Consider the following 27,850-nt stretch of genomic DNA (forward strand, 5'->3'; position numbering starts at 1 on the left):
TGACAGGAGCGCAGCCCGGGTGCCGCACGCTCAGCACCCCCCCCCTCCCCCGCACCCTCAGCTAAAGCCGCGTCAGCTGCTCCGAGCTGCCTGAGAAAGTGCCATCAGCAAACCAAACACTACGGTAAAAAGGAGGTGAGAAGTCTGCTGGCCTCTGTTGTGCTGCAGAAACTGTTCATCACGCATCCGCATCACAGAACATGCCTCTTCAGCTACCCAAAGGAATGATTTGCTGATGCCTGCAACTTGGATGGATTTCAAGGGCCTTGTGCTGAGTGAAGAAAGCCAGTCCCCAGAGGTTACCTCCTGTGTTTCCATTTATATAACAACATTCTTGAATGGAGAGCAGATTGGTGGTCGGCAGACGTTAGGATGGGGGGTATGGGGTGGGTGTGGCCATAAAAGGGAGACCTTCATGGAACTCGTCTGCATCTTGACTGTGCAGCAGTGACACAAGACTCCGCAGACGGGGTCACGCAGAACACACGTGCACACGCACGCGTACCACTGGTGAGCGCTGAGTCAGGTGTGTGGGCGGTACGGATGCCCATTCCCTGGCTGTGGTCCTGCGCTTATGTAAGATGTTACCACTGCGGAGAACTGGGGAAAGGACACACAAGACCTCTCTAGTAATTCTGCAATTTCCTGTGAAGTCAGAATCATTTGCAAATAAAAACTTAAAAAATAACCCCTCTGGGAAAGGAATAACACTTCCCATCTCACGTGACTCGCTTTGCTATCGAAACGTGAAAGGCAGCGAAGTGTGTCGCTGGCCGGCAGAGCTTTATGTTCTCTCCGACCTGCTTTCCGGCAGTTTCCCCGACAGAAGCGCTCTGGCCCCAGGTCCTCGGTGGGGCGGTGGACCCGCAGTGCACGTGGAGGGGGAGCGAGAAATGTTGGCTCTTGAAAATCAGGATGGGGGGATGGCCGCTCCCCGCGGGAAACCCGCCTGTCCCAGAGAGCCTCGTGCGTGGGCGCCCGTGCCCAGGAAACGGGGGGGGGGGGGGGGGGGGGGGGGGGGCGGGGGGGGCGAGCTTGCCCCCGCCTGTTAACTTTTCAGTCCTGTATTGTCCTACTTTGGGATAAGTTTTCATTTACTTAAAAAAAATCACTTGGTATTTTTATGAGACATTTATATTTTTATCGGTGTATCGGCACCTGGCACATGTGAAGGGTTCAATAAATGTTCTTTAGAAAATAACCCCCACCTTATTATTTCCTCATGAGTCAGTTTAGTAAAAATTACCTAGGCCACCGACAAATAAATGTTAGTAACAAATCATGTATACAAACGTAATGTGTAACTTAGGAATTGGGGGCACATAGCAGCTTAGAAATACAGAATTTTAGCTTTCCTAGAAGTCTAGCCTTTAGATGACGAAGAGAAACCTTATTCTTTCACAGAGGGTGGGGGAGGGAAGGGACAAGGCTCAGCGCATTAAGCCTTCAATCAAGTTGAATAACAGGCGGCCAATGCGTGTTTTATTGCTGCGGACCCCTTGCATGATTTCAATTTTAGGAAACCTGTGTTCACACGTGGCCGCTTCTGGATTTCATCAGAGGCGGGCGTCTCTACCTCTGCAGTCTTCGGAAACACGAGGCGGGGCTGCCGTGCCCCTGGCCTCTGGCTGGCACACACGGGGCAAAGGAGCAGCGGGGTGGGAGGAAGGGGTGCCCGTGCTGCCCGGAGGCCTGGAAGTAAGCTTCCTGAATTCTTGGGAGCACCCTCACCTCTCACACCCGACCAAAGCACTTCAAAAGCTGAAAAGGACACGTTTATAAAGTCCTTTGCTAATTCAAAGATTTGCACCGAGCCACGAAGTAACCATAGTAGGAGGGGAAAGAGGGAGGATGATAATATCCGGTCTGCTGACCGCTGTGAAGTCCGTACATACTCGGCTGCGTGTCTGGGGGCGATGGGAACGCGGACAGCTAGAGCGAACGACGCGCCGGAGTCACTTTTGGAGCCCCGTTTCAGACGGACACTTCACGCTCTTCCCTTGCTCAGAGCAGGAAGCGGAGGCCAAGAATGACCCTTCTCTCCCCTTCGCCTTTGCTACAAGACATGCTGTAAACCGAGAAGTTTGGGCCATTGGCCCCTGCAAGCCGAGCCGCTGGCATTTGTGATGGGTGTTGATCGCTATTCCCAAATGGTTCGGTTTTTCTAAAACAAGCATACGGCAGAGATACTGTCGGTTGGTTGGGAAAAATCTTCAGGAACCAGCAAGGCGTGTCCATTCCAAGGGTGGCCACGGAGCTCTTCAGTGACAGATAGAATCCCTTGACGGAACGTAGTCACTGTGGCACATTTGGAGAGGAGGGAAGAAGCTATGAAAGTCTCACAGGCGGAGCCCGGGACCATGAAGTCCCACATCCACCCAAGGCCCGCCGTGAACTGTGGGGAACAAGAATCAGTGTGCTGGAGACCCGCAGGGGGAGGGGGAAGCTGCTCAGCTGAGGCCAGCGAATTTCCCTATTTGATAAAACAGTAATGACCTCTCTCGGCTCCAAGGAAAAGAAGGAAAAAACCCTTCAGTTCTACCAAGAACAAAGTTCTGTCCCAATAAACTCTTATTATTCACTGAAATATCTCCCATCACCCCCCTCTTACTCCAACATATTTTTTTTTTCCAAATTTTTAATTCCCATTAGGTAACATTTCTATCTGGTCCAACACATTCTATCTGGTCGCTGCTGCCTAGTGATAGATTTTGTAAACTTTTATACAAAAAGTCATTTTTTAAAATGTTTATTTTTGAGAGAGACAGAGCATGAGCAAGGGAGGAGCAGAGAGAGAGGGAGACAGGGAATCCGAAGCAGGCTCCAAGGCTCCGAGCTGTCAGCACAGAGCCCGACTCTCGGCTTGAACTCATGAAGTGCGAGATCATGACCTGACCTGAAGTCAGACGCCTAACCAACTGAGCCACCCAGGAGCCTCACAAAAAGTCATTTTAATGATACATACTTGCTAAAGCAATAGACATAACCTGGAGAAAGAACAGCTTGGTATTTTTTAAAAACATGGTCAAAATCTTTTTTTCAATGTTTATTTACTTTGAGAGAGAGTGTGTGTGCATATGCACGTGCATGGGGGAGGGGCAGAGAGAGAGGGAGAGAGAGAATCTCACGTGCATGGGGGAGGGGCAGAGAGAGAGGGAGAGAGAATCTCAAGCAGGCTCCACGCTCAGTGCCCAGCCCAATGTAGGGCTCAATCTCACGACCATGAGATGGTGACCTCAGCCGAAATCAAGAGTCGGATGCTCAACCATCTGAGCCACCCAGGCTCCCCAACCTGATACTTGTTTTTAATGTCACTTGTAAGTCATTGAGGCCAATATGTTCTAATACCTCCTGTGTGCCAGGCACCGTACCCGGTGCTTTACAAATGGTGTTCCGTCCTCACAGTGACCAAGGAGGCGGCACCACCCATTATCAGCGGGGAAAATGGGGCTTAGATTCACTGGGCAGCGCTTCCTGCGAGGAGTGGCCCACAAACACCCAGCTGCTCGGAGAGCCAGTGCCGGTTATATTTTCGCTGGGGGTGGAGACTGCACCTGGCTTACAGGTATCTCCCAGGGGCTCAGTACCTGGAACACGGCAAGTGCTCGAGAAATATTAAGTGTATGAATATTCCATTCAGAGAAAAAATACAAAGAAAGGTTGCTTTTCTGGTTCTATAGAATGGAAAGCTAATTTCTTCCACTGGGAATGTGCTACCTTTTCACAAGCTAAGTTTAGGTAAGCTAATAATACAATAAAATCGTGATCTTTTCTCCAAATGTTTATTCTCCTCTGATGCTTGCACTATTTATATTTGAGGAGTAACTGGAAAACGTTACCCAGCAGTGGCAGTGACTGAACAATTACCCAAACCAGTGGTTTGAAAAGCACTTTTTAACTTACGAATTTGATGTTGTTGAGCTAGCAATGAAAGTTTGCTCCAAACCTTCCGCTTTCTGGACAAGAACGTACTCCAGATATACTACCACTAGGGATACCTTTTTTTTTCCACGTTCACCACCGCTTCAGAGGTGGAACGGAGAAGAAATTCCCAGACTGTCTAGAACTGTCCACAGCTAGCACTTTCAATTTTGAATTTCTGAATTTTTGGAAAATCTGGATTTTGCTCAGCAATGTGTTTTTCATGTACAACTTCTGTCATTATCTAGCACAAGTGGAAAGTTCTCTCTGTGAACCTTCCCTCCAGATCTAACTAAGGCTGATTCTCGGCAACTAGGAAGCTAAAGCTCCAGGATTCGTGCAGCCCCTGAAGCTTGAGAGCGAAAGACACTTCTTGGTTTGGCTGGGGTGTCACGGAAGAGAAGACAGATGGACTTTGCAGGAGCAGTTGATCTTTCAAGGACCAAATGAGACTTAATTTAAATCTCAATCACGGAATTAAGATAAAGTGAAGATTGTTAGCTTCCTCTGGAAACCAGCCGAGCCCCAAGAGAAACGCACGCGGCCAACGTACCCTTCATCCACCGTTGCTTTAATGATTTCAAAAGAAATTCTCGCTTTTACAAATAATGGTGTTCAACCTACAGAAGAGGCTATGGATTTAGCTCACATCGCAGGGTGTGAAAAAGAGGCCCCCAATACGGACTTCCGGAATCGTAAGTAGGCCCGCTTCTCCCATTCGGCTAGTTCCTGAGGCCCTGAAACTGAGACTTGGATTCTTGACACGTGGCAGAGACACCACATTCTACCTCTCGCCTCATCCCTCCACCTCTTACTTGGCCCCACTTACTTTCAAAGGGAAAACAAATGTTCAGCTGTATGAATCTGCTCCTGAACAAAGTCTGAGATCCCTGGAACCCCTGGCCTGGGGGCGGCGAGCGGAGCCCCGGGGCTTCCCGGTCCTCCGCGCGGCAGCCTGCGGAGACCTTCAGCGGAAACGGGTCACATTTAGCCCCGTCCGTTCCGTTGTGGTCAGCGACTGGGGCCTGGCCGAATCCGGGACGGCCACCGCGCCATCTAAAAAGTTTATCTGAAGATTCCCATCGTGCTTCTGAAAAAATCTTGCCAGAGCAAGTGAAAACGAAATGGTTAGAAAATACACGTGACGTAAAAAGTTCTTAATATAATTGCTCAAAACTCCTATAAAAATAGCTTTTCCTCCGTTGAAAGCAGTGGAATAAAAAGGTAGGTATATATCCCACCTTTTAAAAGCAATTGCCTTTCGGAAGCACCACTACACCTGGCTCCGCAGGGTCACCCCTCCCCCTGGGGAAGGCCCAGAGCCCGAGGGCCGCCGACGCACGTTTTCCCCTCCCGGCCTCCAGCCACCTTGGGCAGGTCCCGGCCGCACGCCGCCGGCCTGACGTCGCGTCCCCGGGGTGACTTCCGGCAGCCTGCCTTGGCCGCCCCGCTGCTTCCGCCCGGAAGGAAAGCGGGGGTGGGAGGGCGGCCGGCTGGGCCGAGGGCCCGTCCCGCGCAGGCGCGTCCCGTTTGCTCGCTACGTCCTCGCTTGCTCGCCTAGGAGGCGGCTCCGGGGACGCGGGCCTCGGGCAGCAAGGGCCTCAGGGCCGGCCCGGCTTGTCGCCGGGGCCGAGCAGAAGCCTGGCGCCCTGCTTGTCCATGCTGGAGTTGACGGCGTCGGCCTCCTTCTCCTGCTCGGGGACGCAGGTGCAGCCCACGGGCACGGTGACGTACTCCTCGGTGTACACCCAGCGGCCGCCCGCGCAGGCCGAGGTCCGCCGCAGGATGACGGTGGGCATGTACACCGGGGCGCTCCGGAAACGTAGGTCCTCCTCCCCGAAGAGCCCGGTCAGGCAGCCCCTGCACAGGCAGTAGGCCTCGGGCAGGTACTTGGGGTACCTGGCAGGGTCGTAGGAAATTCTGCAGGGAAGAGGGCGCGGGCTCAGTTCGTGCCCTGGGGCAACGGAACACACGACGCACGGAGAGAGGGCAGCCTCCAAAAGATTTCGGCCTCGGGACCGGTAAGCCCGGGGACCACTGGTTACTGGGGCAGGAAGAAAGGTGGGGCCGGCAGTTAATTTGGCGGGCGGTTAGCGTCCACGCGAGACCCCGATCTAACAGGTCAACCGTGTGAGTCCGCCGGATGTCAGGCGGTGAAGACAGGGTTTATAGCTACTCTCAGGCCGTTCCTTGACAACGTTCTCAGAGTCGGCGCTAACATACATAGAAAAGGAAAATGTATATATTCACGCTAATGCCTGTACAGGTGACCAGTACACCCACCAGAACCTGAAACAGCCTCTGTGCCTCTGGCCACAACTTCCAGCCCTGAGCTTTAGAGCAGTGGTCCCCAAAGGCCCCAGATCTGCCTCCCCTCCGGCCACCGGGCTCTGCAGCCCCAGGTAGCCTGCCCACACTGGTCTCCTGGAAGGGACCATCTCTGCAAGGAGCAGACACTGGCCACCCGGGCTCTGACAGAGCCATGGGCCTTTGCTCGAGACACCTGTCCAGAAGGTCACAAGGTAGGCCCTGTGTCCATCTGTCTGTCAGGGTCTGTATGCCCTCCTCTGTTAAGGGGCCAAAGCCGCACTGGGGAGGGCAGCCTGGCCAGCCCGGAACATTGGGGAAATGAACGCCGGTTTAAATGTGATCATTTCCATCCTCCGCCAAGGCTCCCTACTTTCTGGTCAGACGCCAAGAACCAACGTCAACACCTACAAAACAGCCTGCTGCCACAATGCCAGAGGAGTCTAGGGCTTGGCGGAGTCAGATGGCTCCCTGGGAGGAAAAAAAAAAAAAAAAAGCACCTTCAGACAGAACTCTCCCCCTCTCCCCCCATCATCCCCTTCAGTGAGCCAAGAGGCCATCTGGTCACTAGTGGGGACCCAGGGCCCCTCCCTAATGTCCCCTCACACAGGGGATTGCTATGACCCCAAATTCTCACTCCCATTAATCTCCCCATTGAAAACATGTACAGTCCTCTTATGAATGTTTCTTCCTCTTCTGGAACCGAGTCGTAGGGACCCTAAACTCTCAGAGTCAGAAGCCACGACTTCTAATCTCTCAAGCCACACGTTCGTAGCCCTACCACATGCCGAGCCCAGGAGGCCCCCCAGTGTGCCGTGCCAAATGGGCCCATGATCTAAACTTTTAAAAATGAGGTGTACCCAAAGGTTTTTACAGACAAGAACTCGAGGTGTATATGGTTTCTCATCCGGGTTTTGTTAACACGTGCTCTGAGAGCGGAGTGTGGCTGCACAGGGAGGGACAGTGGCCCGAGCTGGCCCTCACCCTGCAGAGTTTGCACAGCTGTACGTCCTTCAGATGGAAACCCCTCTGGACTGGTTCTCTCATAGGTCCTCGCTGCTAATGACTAAAATTCATCCACAAAGTTAAGAAATTTCCAGTTAAGAAGTATGTTTGGACCATCCAATTAAAGAACGGGGAGTAGGGGGCTTAGGAGAAGTGGGGGCGGGTGAGCGAGTAGTGGGATGTCCAAGAATAGAGCTGAGGGTTTCTTTCGGAAAGGAGCCAAAAGGTGGGCAGACGGGCAGTGCTGGCTGTGAGTGGGGGTGTGGGGGGGTGGAAGCCTGAATGGACTTGAAGCATGGCAGTGCTGGGATCGTTAGACCGATTGGCCAAGAGGCTTTTCCATCGAGAAGCTTGTGTCAGTGAGGCAAGTGTCAACTCTTGGTCAGTGGCTGGATGAGGGTGGGTGGCTCCAGATGTGTCAGGAAAGGACATGGGTTTCTTTTCCTGTTTGGATCCAACATCTTTGGACGTTAGTGGACTGAAGCGTGATTGGGTGGGGAAGAGTCTAGAAGCGGTTATCTTCACACAGCAGCAAGTTTATTCGCCACCAGCTACGTGCCATTTACACAGTCCGAAGGAACTCGGGGAGCCGTGCATCCCAGAGCGCAGAGCGGTGCGTGAGCTGGACGGCACCTGCTGCACGTGGACAGAAAGGAGGCCAGGGCGCCCAGGAACCGGCAGGGTGCCACGGAGCAGGAGGGTGACCGTTACACCAGAGGACCCAGGCCCACCTGCCACTGGAGCCTGCTGAAGCCAAGAGGGACATCTACAGGTACGCGGCCACTGTTTGAATGTGGAGGATGAGGTCAGAGGAGAAGTCAGCAGTGACTCCAAGGCTCCCCTTTGGGGTGCCCAGAAGAATGGGAGCAGCATCACGGGGAGCAAGGGGGCCTCAGACACAGGGTGTCCCTGCTGGGGGCTTAGCGCTCGGTCACAGACCCCTTCCGCTTCCCTCTCGAACTACCCGGGCGGAGTCAGGGTGAGAGCTGATAAATCTGTTACACGCAAACAGGAGCAGGGCAGGGTGGGGCCGTCTGCACAATCAAGTGATCTCCGAGGCCCCGACACTGAAACGACACCGATCTTGCCTATTCATCCTTCTCTCCAACATGAACACAAAAATAGTAGCTGAAAAAGACTTTTTGAGCTTCTTATCGCTACTCTTTCCTGAGTTCTGCCATCAGGAGCTTTTGGAACATGGTGAGCTCTCCCCTCGCGAGGACTGACGAAGCTGTCCACCGTAACGTTCCAGCTTTTTCAGCCTCCTCTGTGAAGCCTCATTCCCACCCCTCACTGGGGTATGCGGGTGAGCTATAGGGGTCCGTGTCCGGAAGAGTCCAAGCCCTTTGCTTTGCCTTCAGAGGCCTGCACCACGTGGTCCCCACACCTCTCCAGCCTTCGTGTCTCGTCCCTGGCGCGTCCCAGCCTCCGGTCATCCCCAAGCAGAGTGCCCCCTGCAGGTGCCGCAGCTAAGCGTTTGCTCGATGCCCTCGCCCCCAAACCAGTGTCGACTCAAAGAAATCTTACCATATCAGGGTCCAGTTCAAATCATTAAAAGTTTTCCAATTCCCTTAGTCAGTTAACCTCTTTATGCCCCACATCCTCCTAACACTGGGTGCCCGTGAGATAGAGCTACAATTTCTCTACGCCTTCCCCTGGGAGGGAGGAGCCGGGGCCGTATTTCTACTCATCCTTGTGGCCTACCATGAGAATAAGAGTTCGGTGGCTGGTGAGCTGGTGACAGTGGGTCTGGACCACACAGCTTCCTGTCCTTCATACCCTGAAGTCCATATGAGACCGTAACTTAAAGTTCAAAGGAAAAGGAATTTGTACCGTCTCCAGTCACCTTCAGCATTCAGTCAACACCTGAGTGCCAGTGACGTTTCGGACAGTGAGGATGTAGGTGAAACACCTATCTACTGTACGTCTGGGGAGACAAATGCACACACACTTAGAGGGTGTATCCAGCCATGGCAGCGGGGGAGGCTTCCCAGCAAAGGTGGTTCCTGGGTGGATTCGTCCAGATGAAGAAGGGAGAAAGGGTAGTTAGGGCACAGGGCAGAGCCTACAGTGGAGGGACTAAGTCGGTGTTAGGAACCACGGCCTAGACGGGGAACTACAAGATGGGCTGGAGCCATCTGTGGAGCCTGGGTCATTAAGAGGCCTCCAATTCACGGCCAAATTTGGATTGGACCCTGAAGGCAATGGGGAGGATGTTAAAAAGGTAAGTGATCCAATCAGATGGGATTTCAGACAGATCTTTCAGACTACAGGGTAGAAGATGGTCTGGATTCCTTGAGAGAGATACTGGCTGAAGGTGGAGATTTTTAAATTATTAGCATATAGTTAATGGTGGTTAAGTAAGATCATTCAGGGGAGTGTATGGAGAGACAAAATGAAAGATAGGGAAAACCAAATTTTTTTTAGTTGTATAATTTTTTTTCAGTTTTTCAAAATTTTTTTACATTTATTTTTTTAAATTTATATCCAAGTTAGCATATAGTGCAACAATGATTTCGGGAATAGATTCCTTAAGGCCCCTTACCCATTTAGCCCGTCCCCCCCTCTCTCAACCCTCTGTTCTCCATATTTAAGAGTCTCTTATGTTTTGTCCCCCTCCCTGTTTTTACATTATTTTTGCTTCCCTTCCCTGTGTTGATCTGTTCTGTGTCTTAATGTCCTCATATGAGTGAAGTCATATGATATGTGTCTTTCTCTGACTAATTTCGCTTAGCATAATACCCTCTAGTTCCATCCACATAGTTGCAAATGGCAAGATTTCATTCTTTTTGATTGCCAAGTAGGGGAAAGCCAACTTTTAAGGGAGAAGAAGTCTCATTGTCGAGATTGCCAGAATCAGGAGTGGCATTCCCTGAGCCAAGGAAGACAGATGCTTTAGAGGGGCTAGTCAAAAACTGGAGTTGATTGGGCTGGTTTACTGGAAATACAGGGACAGAGGAACACGTTAAATGGCACCGTGAGGATATGACCAACAACATAGAGAATGTGGGAAACTCAGCATATGTTTGTTCCGAGAGGGAATGGGAGGAACCCAAAAGAGCTTTGAGTAGAGTGACCTAAGCCCCGGGCATGGGGTGTCGCTGACCTGCTTTACGCCTGCTGTCTCGGTGCAGTCGTGAGTCGAGCAGCCTTCTACTGGCAGTGTCTCCTTTTGGATGAAATATTATGGCTGCTTAAAAAACTTATCCAACCCAAACTGAGGGACATTCAACAAAACAACTGACCACACTCTTCAATGTCACAAGAGACAAAGACCTGAGGGACTGTTGCAGGCTGAAGGCCACTAAAGGGTCCGGACCACCAGAGGCAACGTGTGAGCCTGGGTTAGAGCCTGGAGCAGAAAGGGGGTATTGGTGGGCTGCCCTGAATAAGGTCTCCAGATTATAGTACTGTTATCAATGCATGTTTCCTGCTCTTGATAATTCTGCTGAGTTATGATGCTGACGTTTGGGGAATCTGAGTAAAGGGTACATGGGAATTCTTTGTACTGATTTCACAAATGTTTTTTGTTAGTTTGAAACTATTTCAAAACACAGACTTAAATAATATAACAGAAAAAATACAGAGAAAAAATTTTTAAGTTTAAAAATACTTATAATTGAGGAATTTTGACCTGACTGAATATTAGAAGATATCAGGGAAGTATTAACTTCCAGTGTGTTAATAGTACTGTGTGGTTTTATTTAACAGAGTCCTTATCTTTTCGAGATACACATGAAATACATGATTGTTCACACACACACACACACACACACACACACACACACACACACAAATAGTGCTAAATGCTTGTGAAGTTACACAGTGCCCTGGGAATTTGCCAAATGGAAGGTCTGTAGTGATTATTAATTCGGCAGAATTTTTAAGCTCCCAAGTGGGCACTGGGAGAGGGTATGGCCCCTCCATGAATGCTCAAGCCAGCCCCCCAAAGCAACACAAAGCCCACAGACCACCCTGAACGTGCGGGTGGCTCAAGGCTACTGCGCCAGGGAAGTCCGAGGTGGCTTTAGAAAACAAGGAGGGCTGAGTTGGACGAGGGAGGGGGAGGAAGTGCTGAGCAACCCACCCCCAGGGCAGGAAAGCAGGAGACCAGGTGGGTGGGAATCTGCGAGCAGGTCAGGTCGCTGCAGCTGGAGTGCATGCCTAAGTGTGCAGGGGGTGAAGATTTAATAAGAAATGTGACGGGTACAGGAGCCTTGAAGATCAGAGCAAAAAGTCTGATTTTACTTTCCAGACCACCAGAAGCCACACAAGGACCCGAAGCACGTAGAGACATGATCAGTGGATGTTTAGAGAGATCATTCTGATAGTGGCATAGACCTAAGTCCAGGACAAAATCAAGCCTGGGGCAGCCTCTTCAGTCTCAGTTTCCTCCTCTGGAATGCTCGTGTGACCTGGGGGCATCAAACATCCCTTTCGATTCCAAACAACTGGGATTTGTCTTTCTCTGCACCATAGCGCGCACGTACCAACCCATGTACCGTCTGTTAATGACGGGAGAACTGACATTCACCTGATGCTGTGATGGTCAGACGGCTCATCTGACAAAATACCTACCCCACCCCTACCGGGCAAGTCCACCCAGACTGAAATTTCCACTGTCACAGTAACACCTCTGGGCTAAGGCATTGTGACAGAGACATCTGCCTGCCCCCGCCTCTGCCTGGTATGTGGGACACAAAACATAGTAAGAAGGTGTAAGCACTGATGGTTTTCAAATCGTGGTTTTATGACCAGGAGGTTTCTCTTAAAGTAGAAATTAGCTACCAAAGGAGGGGATACGATGCATATCACACCCCTGACACCCAGTATTGTAGGTATCGATGCCAGCAAGCACCGTGGAAGACAAAAAGCTCAAGACAGACACATTGTGAAGGACACTGGTTGGGGGAGGGAAAAGAGGTCAGGAGAAAAGGTCTGGAAGCCTCAGATGGCCAGGGGACAGACACGAAGCCAAAACCTGTCACCCCAACCTCCTGCCTCAAGACTCTGAGGAAATTATCAGCTTGGAGTGCTTCCTGGTTAAGGAAAGCTGCCACAAAAACAAGACAGAAGAAACTCCAACAGGGATCCTCTTCTCTTACCAAACATGGAAATGCAATCCAGCAAGAACCCCGCACGGCTGTCTTGCCTCCTCGTAAGCAATAATTCTTTTGTCTTCACATTTTCTGCATGCTGCTCCGTGGAAGCTTGGCACGGGAACATACTTGAAACAAATCAAGTTTTCCCCTCTGACGGGATCCAAAAGTGTCCCTGGGGCCACGTGTGAAGCTTGGCTTGAGCGAATGACAGCTGGCCCAGCTTAATCCAAGAACAAAGGACAAGTCCTCCAGGGATGATTAGAGGTGATTGAAACTGAGCTTGGAGAGGAATGTAAGTGGCAGAGGAGACAGAAAAGAGCACTGCCCCTGGGACCCTGAACTCGGTAGGAAACAATTCGAAGCGGTTCCGCGAGGACTGCCACCGGGAGAACAATGAGTACATTCCAGCAGACAGAACCACAGCCACGCGCTGCGCTCTATCTGATGCCCAAGTATAGCCGTGGGCTTTACTGGCACAAACCGGCCGGCACGGCTCACCTTCCCGCTTTGCGAAACATAGACTTATTTTGATCTCAAAACAGCAGAGGCTCAGTATGATTGCTTCACAGCCATTCCAAGACCCCAAACCCAGGTACAAAGTGGGAGAAAATGCCTTCTCCAGTTCAGACTGGAGACCCACAAGGGCTGAAAAGGTGTAAGTGCAAACGAAATTGCCTCAGGGGTCATGGTTTGCCAGATCGTAAGGTCAATGAGTTCAGCTCAATAGACTTTTTTAAGGGCAGGATTGAGTCAATACGAGACTTGAACCTAAAATTTCAGCCCAATTTAGTTACCGACGAGTGACATTGGGCAAGTCATGGCCCCTGCCTGGTTCTTTGTGGTCGAGTGGATGGGTCTGATCCGGGCTACTTCCCCGAGCTTCTTGATGGCAGGACTATTAATGTGTTATTTTTTTATCAATGTCTTCTGCTTAGAAAGGACACCCGTAATCCATGGAGTTTCTAAGATAGCAGAGAATTCCCCAAATTAATCTGGAAAGTCAGTGCAGTTCTAAGCAAAATCCCAGTAGATTTTTCTTAGAACTTGACAAGCTGATCCTAAAATTCGTAGAAAGAGAAAAAGTCCAAGAATACTCTAGACAATTTTGAAGAAGAAGGAGGGGGACTCGCTCTACCAGATATCAAGACCTTCTGAAACCACGGTAATACAAAGACATCTGGCAGCCCTCAGGGAAAGCTGAGGATAAGCAACTTCCCTTCCTGAGAGCTAAGATTCCTCTGAAAAATACCGATCTTTCTGCCCGGGAGATGCGCAATAAAGAGAAGGCAGAAGCAAGAATTTCCAAACCGTGGTTTTCGGACCACCTGCATAAGAACCATGTGGGAGTCTGTTCAAAACACAGATTCTCACACTTGACCCTTGAGTCAGGAGCTCCACATGCCGAGAAGCTGCCCAAGTGACTCGTCTTGCTCACTTGAAGTGGGGACACCGACCGTCAGCAAAGTCAGCAACATCCCCGGGAGGTGGTTAGCCATTCGTAGATTGACTGCGTTGATGGCAAACAACCGGATGATTGCCTTTTCCCAAATTTCATGATCCCACCAATTGCAGAAGTCTAACTAATGCAGAAGGTCACTGTTCACCCAACAAACAGTTGGCATTGTAGAGGATGGTGTGCAGGTCTCACTTGCACTTCGCCGGAGACACACAAAAGAGCTTCCGGAACCAGTGATCACTGTTCCCCCACCCCAGAGATCTGCAATTCACGGCCCCAGCGTGGGGCCGGGGTGTTGGTAGTTTTTTAAAGCCCCCTAGGGGCGCCTGGGTGGCGCAGTCGGTTAAGCGGCCGACTTCAGCCAGGTCACGATCTCGCGGTCCGTGAGTTCGAGCCCCGCGTCGGGCTCTGTGCTGACAGCTCGGAGCCTGGAGCCTGTTTCGGATTCTGTGTCTCCCTCTCTCTCTGCCCCTCCCCCGTTCATGCTTTGTCTCTCTCTGTCCCAAAAATAAATAAAAAACGTTGAAAAAAAAAAAAAAATTTAAAGCCCCCTAGATAATTCCAGAATGCAGCCCTGGCAGAGGCCATTACGTCTCCAGGTCTAAGAGAGATAATGAGTCACTGAGATGGGGTTTGTGTAACCTTCCAACCTTGCCTTTTCCCTTTGGAACCAGCCCCACAGCCGGGAGGGGGTGGTTATGAGACCATGGGGGAAAGAATGGTGCGTGACGAGGCCCAGAGCTGCTACGGGGGGGGGGCTCTGTTCGCCCGCCAGGGAGTAGCCGGGGTCATGAGGACCACAAACAGATTCCCTCCACTGGAAAGCTGTGGCCAGCAGCCTGAGTTGCACCCCCGCCTCCATTCCCCGAGGCCTGAGAGGGCCAAGATCTTCAACGCATGCTGCCAAGGAACTCTGGAAAATGCTCTTCTGGCCCCTCCAGGGAAACATCAGTTGTGCATTTCTCCTGAAAGAGGACATGGAAAAAATGGGCCTGGGAGAGCAAAGTCTGACCTGGCACCTGATGCCGGCAGAGCCCCAGCGGGCTTCACCTGGCCCTCTTCGCCGGCCAAGGAGAGTTAGGGGTCAGCCCTGCCCCTGTGTGGGGACTGAGGTTAACTTCGCTGTGATCCTGAACTTGGCATCGGGGTCGGCCCTGAAGCCGAGCCAGCGAGGCAGGCTCCAGAACTGACCCGGCTCTCCTGCCAACCGGGCTGGCTCCGGGCTGCTGGGAACCTGGAAGGGCTCCTCCTGTCTGTCTTCTCCCTTTATTCAAGGAGGAAACTGAGGCACCCACAGGGCGAGGGGCTTGTCCAGTCTTCTGCTCACCTAGCTCAGCCCCGCGCGCTGCCTGCCGGCACAGGCCAGCTGCAGCTGCCCGAGTCTGCTCTGCAGAGGGGAGAGGAGGGGGGTAGTCGGTAAACGAAATCTACAACCAGAAAATCCATTGACGCCACGTAAAATCTGCTCATCCGGGTGATCAGGGAAGCCTGGAGAGACAGTGATGGCTTGGAAAAGAATGTGGAAGACAATTTAGAGAAAAAGCTTTCCCAGAGGAAGGGGGAGAAAGGGAAATCACAATGAGGGCCAGAACTGCTCAAAGGGTTTCATTCTTTTGTCACGGCAGATGCCACACATTCAGTGCAGCTGGGAAATACCTCTTCAAAGGAAAACCATAGCTCATGCCCACGGGGTGGCTTAACTATCTGCAGAATTTGGGTTCAAAGCCATCTTTGATGTGTCCGTCCTCGGGGCAGGCGAAGCTCCTGCGTGCAGAAGGGTGGCGCCCACCTTGATCTGAAAGGAACCAGCTGTTGCCATTCATTGGTTACGAGGAATAATTTATATCAAAACGTTAGCTTAGACTCTATTTAATTCTGGAAGAGTCCTCAAGTAGATCACTCTCTTTGACCTCATTAATTTGGTGAGCAGGGTACTGTCCTTCAAAATCTTCATGTGTCATTTCTGGAAGACAGACACCGTAAGGAATTTCACTTCGTGGTATGTGTGTTCCTTCCAGGACTTGGCTCAATGTTTCTGTTGGTATTAACGGTACAGACATTTTATTCAGGTGAGGAAATTTGGAAGAGGTGACGATGGGATGAAATATTATCATCATCCCTGGCTGCTCTCAGAATGCCAGAGCAAAGCCCGGGCAGTTGAAGAAAATAACTATCAAAGCAAAACCACGAGCGCATCTATTTTCAGAAAGAGAGACTTTAATCCCATGACAATGCTCCGTGACAATGCTCTTATTTTTACCCTGGGAAGCAGTGATAGGTGCAGTAGAGCCTGCAGTATTGAGTAGCTCGGAGAAAAAAAATCTACGCGGTGCTGAGGCGAATCAAAGGTCACTTATCCATAAAGAGCTTTTGGGGGGCAAACACCAACATTTCTTCAACGAGGTGCTGCGGCTCCTTCTCTACAACACGGCGCTTGCTGAGCAGGGCACCCCCTCCCCCCCCCCCCCCCCCCCCCCCCCCGCCGCCTTGCCCGCTGTGACTGGAGACCCCCCACCGGGCAGGAGGGGGGGGCGCTGCTCTTGCTCTGTCCCCCCTCCTCCCCGCCCCTTCCCCGGCCCCTTCCCGTCGTGCGCCGAGCGGCACCTGTGCGGACGCACCACGTACAGATACCCCTCGGAGGCAGACAGGCTTTTCTAGTTGGTTCTTAAGCCATTCGAATAACCGGAAGATTTGCAGCAGGGACGCTGGAAAAAGTGAACTTGTTGAGGGGAAACGTTACGACCGAGTAACTGGGGAAACAGGATGCCCCCAGTTCCAAAGATCGCCCGGGACAGGCCTCCCCAAGAAGCCAGGTCCCGGGCGCGGGAGACGGCGGGTCGGCGCGGCGCCGCCCCCTGTCGGTCACGGTGGGCGCGGCGGCCCCGCCGAGGTCCCGGGCCGTGGCCCCCCCCTCCCCGTGGGGACCCTCTTAGTGCCGGGACACAGACGTGCGAGTGCCCCGGGGGAGAGGGGCATTTGAGAGAAAGATGACATCTTAAAACGGGGCTGGGGGCAGCGGGGATAACTTCAACATCACACTCCCAACTTTTCTTTCTCTAGTTAACGTTCATTCCTTTCACGCTTGTAAAAGCGACACGATGAGGGGAAAGTGGTGTGAAAGGCGGTGCCCGGTGCAGGCAGGGGGCCAGCGGCAGGGACTGCGCTCCGAGCACCGCCCGGGCTCGCCGGGATTTGGAGTGGACGCCAGCGCTTCTGCCGTGGCCGCCCCGGGAGACGGGACGGTTGGGGTTAGCTGGCCCGACGGGCTGCAGCGGGGGAGGGGAAAATACTCTCCCGTTCCAACCTTTCCCGACGAAAATCCTTCCCAAGTGCGCCATTGCTAAACATCCGACGATCGCCCGACCGGAACGTGAAGGTCGTCCCGGAAATGGGCATCGCCGGTCTGGCCCAGGGGACGGTGGTCACCTCGCCCGACCCACGCGTGAGCTGGAAGCTGTTGCTGCTGCCGTGCCCCTCTTCCTGAAAGTCACCTGAGGAAAGTTCTGGAACCAGGGAGCGGGGCCAACTCGGGTTCTGCACGGGCACGGGAAAATACCAGCCTAGCCCCTCTGGCGCGGGTGCGGGTGCCGTCGGACTCTCCTTCGGCTGTTCCCCCACCCCCACGGCCCCTGCCACCCGCGGGAAGGATCTGCCCCCTGGGGGTCTCACCGCGTCTTCCAGCTCCACGGTGGTGGCTGCCTGTGTCTTTCTTTTTCTTTCTTTCTTTTTTTAAAATATTTATTTATTTTTGAGAGAGACAGAGACAGAGACAGAGACAGAGCATGAACGGGGGAGGGGCAGAGAGAGAGAGGGAGACACAGAATCTGAAGCAGGCTCCGGGCTCCGAGCTGTGGGCACAGAGCCCAACGCTGGGCTCGAACCCACAAACCGGGAGATCATGACCTGCAGCTTAACAGACTGAACCACCTAGGCGCCCCATGTGGGCTGTTTCTAAGTCACTCGCTCCCCCAACCTCCCCCCGCGCAGTGTCCTGTTCTCTTCTTTCCTACTCCCCCTGTTTCTTCTTTCCGTTTCTTCCTTGCCCTTCCTCTGATCCTGGAGTTATTGTCAAATAAATTTAGGGGCAGTCTCTTAAATTCCCAGGAGGAAAAGAGTTATATAGAAAAGTAGTAAAGCTTAAAATTAAATTGTTGTGCATGACTCCTATCCTAGAGAAAAGCTATCTTTAGACCACGACCCCAAATTGAAAAATATAAACAACTTAAAAATTATTTCGAGTATCCGTGGGTGTTTATCTTTGAGGTTTCAACGTAAATGAGTGATGTGTACCTTAAACCTTAATAAACCTCAATGTTCTTCCAATATATTTCTTACTATGTCAATTTGGCTTTGAAAAAAGCTTAATGAGCAATTACATGGATTTTATTTTTGGCATTTTGTTTCTAAAGCTTAAGAGAAACAAACATGATGCCACAAAGTAAATGAGAAAATATTTTTATATTCTGGAAGTTGAATGCTGCTTTTCTTTTTTTTTTTTTTTTTTAAATTTTTTTTTTTTCAACATTTTTTATTTATTTTTGGGACAGAGAGAGACAGAGCATGAACGGGGGAGGGGCAGAGAGAGAGGGAGACACAGAATCGGAAACAGGCTCCAGGCTCCGAGCCATCAGCCCAGAGCCTGACGCGGGGCTCGAACTCACGGACCGTGAGATCGTGACCTGGCTGAAGTCGGACGTTTAACCGACTGCGCCACCCAGGCGCCCCTGAATGCTGCTTTTCTTACTAGCATACTGATGGGAAGCATGGGCTGAATGGAATCAGAGGTCCGGGTTAGGCCCTGGCTCTATCATTTAATGCCTGTCCCCTGGGCCGATTTCATGCCCTGTCCAGGCCTGGGTCCTCAGACGTCGCACAGCGCAGCTGTGGGGGCACCAGGGGTCCATCGGATCTTCGGGGCCTCCTCTGGAAGCCCTACGGCCTGTCAGGGCAGTTCTTTTCAGACCAGTGCTCTCCCCACATCGAAGGCCGTTGTTACCTGCTGAATTTTGTTTCTTCACTATCTGCTTTTTCCTCACAGTTGGAGAATTTCCCTTTCTTCTGTCAATTTAAAAATTAAGATGTTTTTGAAATAAAAAATACATGCACATGGCAGAAAATTCGAAGGTAACAAAGGAGTGAAAAGTAAGAGTCCTTCCTACTCTCTGTCCCCAGTTTCCAGGCTCCCCCCGCAAAAGGCACCACGATGACCAGGCTCCAAAGGGGCCCCAATGTGTGTGTGTGTGTGTGTGTGTGTGTGTGTGCACATTTTCAAGTACCACTTTATATGTGCATATGTTATGTAACAGCTTGTCTTCTAGCACACAAACGCAGGCAGCCTGCCGTCCTCACTACACTGCACGTTGCCATATCCGCCTGTGTGCAGTGATGGGCTGCTCGCCTCAGGCGGGTGTGCAGCCACCCCGTTCCTCTCTCTGGCTGTTTTTACGGCATTTTGTCCAACTAGTTGCCTTTTGGGGGATGTTGGGATGGAACTGCTGGGTTGAATTTGAAATGTGGATAGCTAATACCCGCTTGTCCCGATTCATATCCTCGGCGGTATGAGAATGCCTTCCCCCGCCTTGCCGAGAGAGCCTGACGGGCACCCCCAAAAGAAATAAAGTTTTCTCAGCATTGTTTTAATATGTATTTCACTTACGGTGCCTGAAATTGGGCATCTCTTGGTGTTCCACACGACTGCCATTCGATCCTCCTTCCCCAGGAACCAGCCACAGCTTCTGTTCCTTGTTTCAGCACACATTTTTGTCACTGGTTTACAGGAACTTTTTAGGAAAGGAGCCCTTTGGGACGTGGGTTACGTCTCCCAGTTTGCCTCTGTATCTCTCTAACTTTATTTTACTTTTTGTTTGCCAAGAAGAAATGGCATATAATTGTGGAACTGAATTTATCGGTCTTGTCTTTTACGGCTTTGGGGGTCTGTGAGCTACTCTCTAACGCTCCACTCCAAGGCTGTAAATATAACTGACCGTGTTTTTTACGTGTTTGTGGTTGTACTTTTACATTTAAATCTTTGAATCATTCGGAATTTATTTGTACACGGAAGTGAGATAGAACCGTGTTTTTTCCAGCTGGTCACTCAGTTGTCCCAACACCATTTATGGGATGATCCATCCCCGCTAAAAGTAAAAAGCCACCTTATAATCCAGATTTCTGTTTTAAATTCTATCGTATCCACCTAAGTGGTCCTTTCTGTGCCTTTCAATATTTCTGACCGACAGTCCGTTTCCCCGTCCATCCTCCTTAAGAGTTCTGTTTCTAGCCTTAAATACCACTTCCAATTCCGAGCTCACGGCTGCACGGGGAGCGCACTCTTCCCCCAGGTTACACCGGCACCACGACACCACGAGGAAACCGATCCTATCCTTCCACACACCTTCTACACGCAAGAGCTCTGGAGCTTCCCGTGCACTGCTTTTCCGAGGCTTCCCAGGGACTCAGGAGGCAGTGGGAAGTGGTCAGAGGCCAGGAGGGCAGAGCCGGCTCCCGGCGGGAGAAGGCCGGGCCTGCGTCAGCACCCAGCAACGTGCAGTCCTGACCAGTGCCCATCCCTCGAAGACTGTCCTTCCTTCCGAGGGGGAGAGCCTCCGTTTGCTCACCGGGGGAGCAACTGCGTCGCCGTCGCTAACAGTAAGACAAATAACGCAGATGATGCCACCAGCCACCTGACGCAGACGTAACCCCCGCTCCCCGGCTCCGCACAGCACAAAGGCTCCACGGGCAGACCTGGGCAGCCTAGGCCAGGACCGCTCCATGCCGTGTTGCTCTTGTCCGTGACCTCCCTTAGCCATTCCCTCCTCCCTGCGGCTCCTGGATCTTTCCTAGGGGACACAGGTGTCAGTCCCCAGGAAAGGTAGTAAGGACGACTCAATTTAACGTACTCTGCAGAATTCTAGGGCTGACAGCGCCTGACCCGCGCTCCAGCCCCGATCTCTCCTTTGGCCTGCCACCTGCGGGCCACGTGGTCATTCACGCATCTGCTCCTCTCGGGCACATAAAACTCGGGCCTAGTGCTGAATTTACTTCCTTCCAAAAAATGGTCCTCATTCACTTTTTCCATTTTGCTTAAATACCATCAACAGTCCAAGCCAGCAATGTGGGACGTGCCCAACAAGAGGTCTTGAAAAATCACTGCTGTGTGTTACGCTTCTGCCTTTCGGCCCGCAGCCTAGTCTGGGAGGCATCTATTTGCCAGGAGAGATTAGAATTCATTGTAGAAAAATGCAGAGGTAGCACTTCTGTCTGGAAAAGCCAAGCTGTCGTTTTGAGAGATCTTCCAAGTTTCTTTAATGCTATTTAGCATATCAAAGGTATAACATGAGGTTGGAGGAAGAAGGATGATATAAAAGTCCACCCTTTTGGGCTGTGGGAATGGCGGGAAGAAAGAGGGAAAGCAAGGGAATGAAGCCACCATAATGAATGGTTCAACATGTGTGTCCTGAGGGCATCAGGTGAATGAAGAGATGATGAAGGCAGGAGGTGGGGTTCTGGGCCCACCGTCCATGGTGGGAGGGAGCTCAGCCACAAGGGAACTCGGTTCTTTGCCCAGTAGCCAGGAGAAGGTAGGCCCACTGACCAGCAGGTGGAGGCTTGGAGAGGCCTAGCTTAGTTTCAGACAAAATCATTACATTTTCTCTGCACATCTTTTTTTTTTTTTTTTTTTTAAGGTTTCTTATTTATTTATTTATTTATTTTCAACTTTTTTTTTTTTTTTTTTTTTAATTTACTTTTGGGACAGAGAGAGACAGAGCATGAACGGGTGAGGGGCAGAGAGAGAGGGAGACACAGAATCGGAAACAGGCTCCAGGCTCTGAGCCATCAGCCCAGAGCCTGACGCGGGGCTCGAACTCACAGACCGCGAGATCGTGACCTGGCTGAAGTCGGACGCTTAACCGACTGCGCCACCCAGGCGCCCCGATTTCTTATTTATTTTTGAGAGAGAATGTAAGCAGGGGAGGGCAGAGCGAGAGGGGGACAAAGGACCTGAAGTGGGCCAGACAGCAGAGAGCCCGATGTGGGGCTTGAACTCACCAACCATGAGATCATGACTCGAGCCAAAGTCCGACGTTCAACCGACTGAGCCACCCAGGCACCCCTCATCTATCTATCTATCTACCTATCTTTATTTATTTATTTATTTATTTATTTATTTATTTATTTATTTATTTATTTAGAGAGGGGGGGTGGGGTAGAGAAAGAGAGAGAGGGAGAGAGGGGATTCCAAGCAGTCTCTACTCTGTCAGCATGGAGCCTGATGGGGGCTCCATCCCATGAACCCTGAGACCGTGACCTGAGCCGAAATCAAGAGCCGGATGCTTAACCGGTGGGGCCACCCAGGCGCCTCTCTCTGCACATCTTAAGAGCTGTGTGGACTAGAGCCTGGAGGCATTACCCTTTCCTTCCCCCTCACTCCCACGTATGATCAGCATCCATCAAATCCTGTCACTTTCACTTCTGTAAGTAATACCTTTCAAATGGATCCCAGTCTCCTTTTCTCCGCTGCCACCGCCTGAGTTCAAACCCTAACTGCCTTTTGCCGGAAGTACTGCGCTGCGTTAGTCCGGCGTCTCCCCCTCCCGTCCCTCCCTCATCAGGGAGGGCTTCCCAAAACACAAAGCGGTCACACGACCTCCCTGATCGAAACACACCCTACGGGATGCATTTCGGACTGGCGGCCTTGCTCCTAAGGCCGAACCTAGCTCCGCTCCCTCTGCAGCCACTGCCGGCCACGCGCAAGCACACCCGCCCTCGCGCTTCTTCAGGCTCTTCCCCCTTCCCATCAGCCACTACTTCCCTCGGGACCACCCTTGTCCTCGCTCTTTCACTGAGGCCTCTTCCACGTGTGGCAGTGTCCAGCTGGCTGTGAGCCCCTCGACGGCGACGACAGTCCGCCGAAACAGCGGGGAAGAGGACAGTCGTAAGTGCGCGCTGGACACACTCCGGCCTCACTACTCCCTGCTCAGGCCCCAGGGCACCCCGGCCTGCCTCGCGCGCTGCGCCTTTCTTCCGACATGACCCCTCTACCAGGCCAATCTCGGAATCACGGCCACTCCCCGGCATCCATTTCCAACGCCACTTCGACCCCCCGCACCGCTCGACACTGTCCCACTCTGCGGCTTTCACGTCAAGTCACGTGCTGCCTTGCGCGACGGCTTCTTTCCCAATTATCCCCACTCCTCCCTTAGACTACACTCTCAGAGGATGGGCCCCTGACGGTTCAACGCTCAGCAGCGCCTGGACCGCCACGGGCACTCCAGAGTTGTCTGTGGCCTGCCACACCAGGTCTTCCGCGCAAGCGCCTCCCGTACAAAGCGCTGGAAAACTTAATGAAGAACCACCTGGCTTGGTCCTCCGCGTAGCCCATCGAACTACACACCCGGCCAAGAACAGGTACTCAAGAAACATCGGTTCCACCACACCCTATAGCGAAACGGTAAAGAGCGGGAAGCAGGTTTCCTCCCAGGGAGGCGACAGGGCTTCTGTGGGCACGAACCGCTCCCCACCCAGGTTCTGCACCTGCTCCGCCCCTCCCCCCCCCCCCACCTGCCCTTCGTCGCCCCGTCCCGGACCCACCTAGCGCCCTCCGCCCCAGCCGCCGCCTCCCGCCGGCCCCGCCCCGCCCCACCTGCCCGCCTCCCGCGCGCCCCGCTCGCCCCGCCCCTCTCGCCACCCCGCTCGCTTTGCCCTCGCCCCGCCCGCCCCGCCCCGCCCCGCGCGGCCCCACCTGCCCCGGCCCGCCCCGCCCGGGCCCCGCCGCTCACCTGTAGGCCCACGGCGACACGCTGCGCAGGTTGGTGGGCGGCCGGAAGCGCCGGTCGCCGGGCCTGCCCCCTGCCGGGCAGCTCGCGTTGCGCGCCTGCTCGCGCGGCCCCAGCTGCAGCGTGTGGTGGAAGGCGCCCAGCACGCCGGCCGCCAGCCGCCCGTACAGCTGCTCCAGGAGCTCCTCGGGCCGCTCGGCGCAGCCCCGCGGCCGCGCCGGGCGTCTGCTCGCCCTCAGGGCGCCCGCCGCCCGGCCCGGCGCCAGCGCCAGCAGAACGCCGACCGCCAGCATCCAGACCTGCGAGACAGGCCGCCGCTCAGCGCCCGCGCCCCGCCGCGGTCTGGGAGCCGGTGGGCGCCCCCGCCCCCCACCCCTCCGCCCCCCCCTCCCCCCGCCCCCCGCCCCCCGCCCCCGTCGCGCCGCGGACCGTGCGGCCCGCCCGGAGGATGGGTGCTGACCAGACGGGCCCCCGAGCGCCGCCCCCGCCCGCCCGCCGCCCCAGGGGGCCCCGGGGCCCCGCCCAGCGCCGGCCCGCGCGCCCCGGGCCGCCGCCGCCGCCGCCGCCCCGGGCCGGGGGCCGCGCGGGGGGCGGCTGCGGGGTGCGCGTGTGCGTGTGCCTGCCGGGCTGCTGCGCGCTGGGCTGCGAGTGCCTCTGACGGCCGCCCGCGCCGCTTACCCCCGCGCGCGCCATCCCCCCGCGGCGGCGACGACCTCGACGCTCCGCTCGCCGCGCCCGGCCGGCCCGCGACGCCGCCGCCCGCCGCCCTCAGACTCACGCCCCCACACCCTCGTCATCCGCCCGCCTCCCTCCCGCGGGGGCCGCGCGGCCGAGGAGGGGCCGGCGCGGGGTCCGGGGTGCGGGCCGCCCCCACAGCCCCCCCCCCCCCCGAACCGGACTCGGCGGCGGGAAGTCCCCCTCGGGCGTCTCCTCCCCCGCGTCGGCAGGCGCGCGGGGACGGGCGGGCGGCACGAGGTCGAAGGACCGGGGACCGCGGCGGGGCCGCTCCGCGCGCGTCGGGGACTGGCGCGCGCTCGCCCCCGCCGGACTGCGCGAGCCCGCGAGCCCGGGCCCCCCCGCCCCCGGCCCCGGCCGTCTGGAGGACGGCGGCGCCGACTCGCACCGGGCGACTGTCGCGGCTCCCGAGGCCCGGGACGTGTGCTGCGCGGCGGCCGGGGAGGAGGGGCCGGGGTGGCCGGCCCGGCCGAAGGAGGCCCGCAAGGAAGGACCCGGCCTGCAAGCCCCCGCGGCTCGAAAGTGGGTTAGGGGAGAAAGGTTGCGGCGCAGGGCAAAAAGATTCTTCTCGCAATGAAAGCTCTCCGAGGACAGAACGGACCGTCTGGAAAAGGAATGAGCCAAAACCTAGAAGGATTCTCCTCTTGAGGACGACTTCCTCTTCCGAGACTCCGTAGTTCTAAGAAATAACTACGTTAGCGATCAAAAAATCTCCTTTTCACAGGGTGGGAGGCCGTATTGCCTTTCCCGTCAACACTCATGAAATGAACCTTCTGTGCCTCTTCTAGCAACTCTAAAATCAAAGCACTAAATCTGTAACCCAACTTGTATGTTTACATCTGTGAGTGGGCATCCCCTGTCTGTTACGCTGTTGCCGAATTCCTACTCCGTGATACCTGTAAGTGCAAGTGGTCTTGTAAAATAAGCCTGATATTCTGTGAGTAAATTAAAACAAAAGTATTTAAATGCGGGCACTAGATACCCCCAGAACACAAGAAAACTTGCTCATTTGTTCATTCTACAGAAGGATGCTTTTTAGGTGGCAGGCTAATGAGTCAATGGCCGTTTTACAGAAGTCCTTCGCAAATGAAAACAGAGTGTAGAAAAGAGGTAATTGATGGCTCCCTGAAGGGTTTGAAGCTTTGGTATTTGACTACCCTGGTTGTCTACGGGATAATTTGTCCACTTGATTAAACTACGTTTCAGTTATGCTGTGTAGAAAAACAACCCTTTTACATGCCTTGAACATTGTGTAACTGAAGAGTTTCGGAACTACTGCTAAGAATCCCACTGAAATCTCCATTTTAAGCAATTTAAGCCATTTACAGCCCTTGGTGAGTAAACATTTGAGGTTATAAAACACTTTTTTTTCTGACTGGCAGATAAACTGTTCGTGTTCTCTGTTACCTTTTCTGGTAAAATGGGAATAAAGATCTGTACTCAAATGCTGCTTATTTTGTATTTGATAAAAAATGTGGGAGTCCTGTAGGAGAGAGAGAGAGAGACCATCATCACAATAGTTTCCTGGAAACGCTCACTGTGTCTCATTACGACACCCTTTCATGTGTAAGGTGACACAACTTAATTGTGCCAGACTGTTAATTCTGTGTATTGTTCAATAAAATGCCTTCTATTCTTTGATAACATCTCAACCTCTCTTCTCCTCCCTGGATTACTTCGGAATGAGAAAATATTTCCTTCCCAACTGTTTCGCCTGAAAACACCTACTCGATAGAACATAAAATCCATCTTTGTGAGACTAGACAGAGTTGAGAGAATTGAGCAACAGGTGCAAAGTGTTTCGTCTGGTATTTCGTCGTCGCCCTCACGTCTGTGTGTTTGCACGTGTGAGATACACATGTTAATTAAATCCAGGGGCGCCTGGGTGGCTCAGTCGGCTAAGCCTGCGACTTCGGCTCAGGTCACGACCTTGCAGTTCGTGAGTTTGAGCCCCGCGTTGGACTCTGTTGCTGACAGCTCGGAGCCTGGGGCCCGCTTCAGATTCTGTGTCTCCCCCGCTCACACTGTTTCTCTCTCTCAAAAGTAAACATTAAAAAAAAAAAACAAACTAAAAACAGCAACAAAAAGGCTATGATCTTTCTGTGGCATGCCGGGACTCTGTCACACCATGAGGAAGCCAGTCTTAAAAAAAAATTTCTTTTTAATCCAAATTTAAGAAAAGTGAGAAAAAGACAACAAAATGCTCAAAACCAAGTTCCTCACGTTCCCTTAAAAATTAATGCCTCTCTGGTGCTCTTTACTGAAGATGTCACCTTCCTTCTAGTCACGGATGATTTCAAGTCATTTTCAGCTCCTGCCTCTTACCCCTCGTTCACTCAGCCACTCCAGCACCAGCCACAACTTCCAAGAGACCCAAGCTGTTGGGAAAAACTTTTAGGCACCATGATTCCAAAAGCCAGCGTGAGGCTGGCCACGTCCATGCTTAGCTTCGTGGGTTACTGATGTACCTACCTCCCCAAGCTTTCTTCCCTCCTTCAAAGGACTGTCACATTTTCCCACCAGTTCTCTTTATTGCTGCCACCTTCTCAGTTAGCCCCTGGATCTACCGGTACTTCTGCTCATCATTCCTGGCACCTCTGACATCCACACAGTTGATTCTAAATGACTGCCTTCAGTCCGATGATCTTTTCTCCCGTTATCTCTCAACTATCGTATTGTCATACTCCAGGTATCATCATTACCGATAACTGTACCACATGCCAACGTATGGTTTCCGATACCTACTCCTTGACACTCACTTCCTTTCTCCACTCCTGTAATTCGTTCATCTCATCAGGTCCTGTATCTACCCTCTAACTACCTACCTACCTCCTACCACTTTTCTACTAAGCATCCCATTCTTGAGACCTTCCCTCCTTGTCTAGAGTTCACGGTTCAGCACTATTACCACACCGTTGCAAACACAATCCCTTGCCCCTTTTTCCTCTTAATATTTGCTCACAATCCCAACTCCATTGAAATCCTACAACTTGGTTGACTAGACTCAATTCTAATTTCTGATCACAAATCCCAGATTAGCATTCAACACACACATGTATTACATTTTTCCAGTTCTATTCCCTTTTACTAAGATCGCTCACATTTCCTCTCTCTCAAATCTCTGCTACCCATTTCCCTCCTCACCAAATGTTGCACACACACAGATGAGACCTATTATTCTACCACCAAATATACTGACCTACTTGCATTCACTTTCATATATCCTGCCTTCTTTGCTGATACATTTCATAAACCTTGACCCCAGTTCCCACTCTATCAACCATCTAATTTGCTTCCTTTTATAACAAAATGTTCTGAGCTGTCTTTATTTTCTGGCTCCAAAACCCCACTTCCCATTTTCTGCTCAACTTACTCCAGTTGGGTATTTATCTCCAATGCTTCATTGCGATAAGTTTTAACAAGGTTGAAATGATACAATAATTGCCAGTCAATTGTGTTTATCCAATTATTAGATTTTTTTGCACCCTTTTACATACTTGAGCACTGCCTTAGTCCTTATTCCTTTGGATTAGTGTTTATATATCTTTTTC

The 27,850-nt window shown here is 52.6% G+C and overlaps 2 protein-coding genes across 6 annotated transcripts in view; one reads left to right on the forward strand and one right to left on the reverse strand.

The window, feature by feature from the left end:
• Nucleotides 1–11,730, forward strand: part of EEF1AKMT1 (EEF1A lysine methyltransferase 1) — a 36,669-nt gene extending 24,939 nt beyond the window's left edge. The window contains exon 5 of one of the 2 annotated variants that reach the window (XM_058690243.1): nucleotides 11,489–11,730. In XM_058690243.1, the coding sequence (XP_058546226.1) occupies nucleotides 11,489–11,532 (44 nt within the window). In that variant the 3' untranslated portion in view covers nucleotides 11,533–11,730. Of the gene's footprint in view, nucleotides 1–4,169; nucleotides 5,162–11,488 lie in introns of those variants that run through there. The other variant, XM_058690234.1, reaches the window with a different exon arrangement.
• On the reverse strand, nucleotides 4,472–24,353 carry IL17D (interleukin 17D). Of its 4 annotated transcripts, none has more exons than XM_058690276.1 (4): nucleotides 24,243–24,353; nucleotides 23,568–23,863; nucleotides 5,290–5,841; nucleotides 4,472–5,021 (listed from the first exon to the last, which is right to left on the reverse strand). In XM_058690276.1, the coding sequence occupies exons 1-3, from the start codon at nucleotides 24,255–24,257 to the stop codon at nucleotides 5,523–5,525; spliced, it is 630 nt and encodes a 209-aa protein (XP_058546259.1). In that variant the 5' UTR covers nucleotides 24,258–24,353; the 3' UTR covers nucleotides 4,472–5,021; nucleotides 5,290–5,522. The 4 variants fall into 4 exon arrangements, with proteins under 4 accessions (XP_058546259.1, XP_058546250.1, XP_058546276.1 ...); XM_058690267.1 differs by having other exon boundaries at nucleotides 5,264–5,841; XM_058690293.1 differs by lacking the exon at nucleotides 24,243–24,353 and having other exon boundaries at nucleotides 5,264–5,841; nucleotides 23,568–24,236.
• Between the last annotated feature and the right edge of the window lie 3,497 nt (nucleotides 24,354–27,850).

This window comes from Neofelis nebulosa, chromosome 1 (genome assembly GCF_028018385.1).
Source record: "Neofelis nebulosa isolate mNeoNeb1 chromosome 1, mNeoNeb1.pri, whole genome shotgun sequence".
Taxonomy (NCBI): Eukaryota; Metazoa; Chordata; class Mammalia; order Carnivora; family Felidae; genus Neofelis; species Neofelis nebulosa.

Coding starts and splice junctions, on each gene's coding strand:
- IL17D (XM_058690276.1), bottom strand. Junction 5,842..23,567: donor GTGTCGCCGTGGGCCTACAG/GTGAGCGGCGGG, acceptor TCTTCCCTGCAG/AATTTCCTACGACCCTGCCA.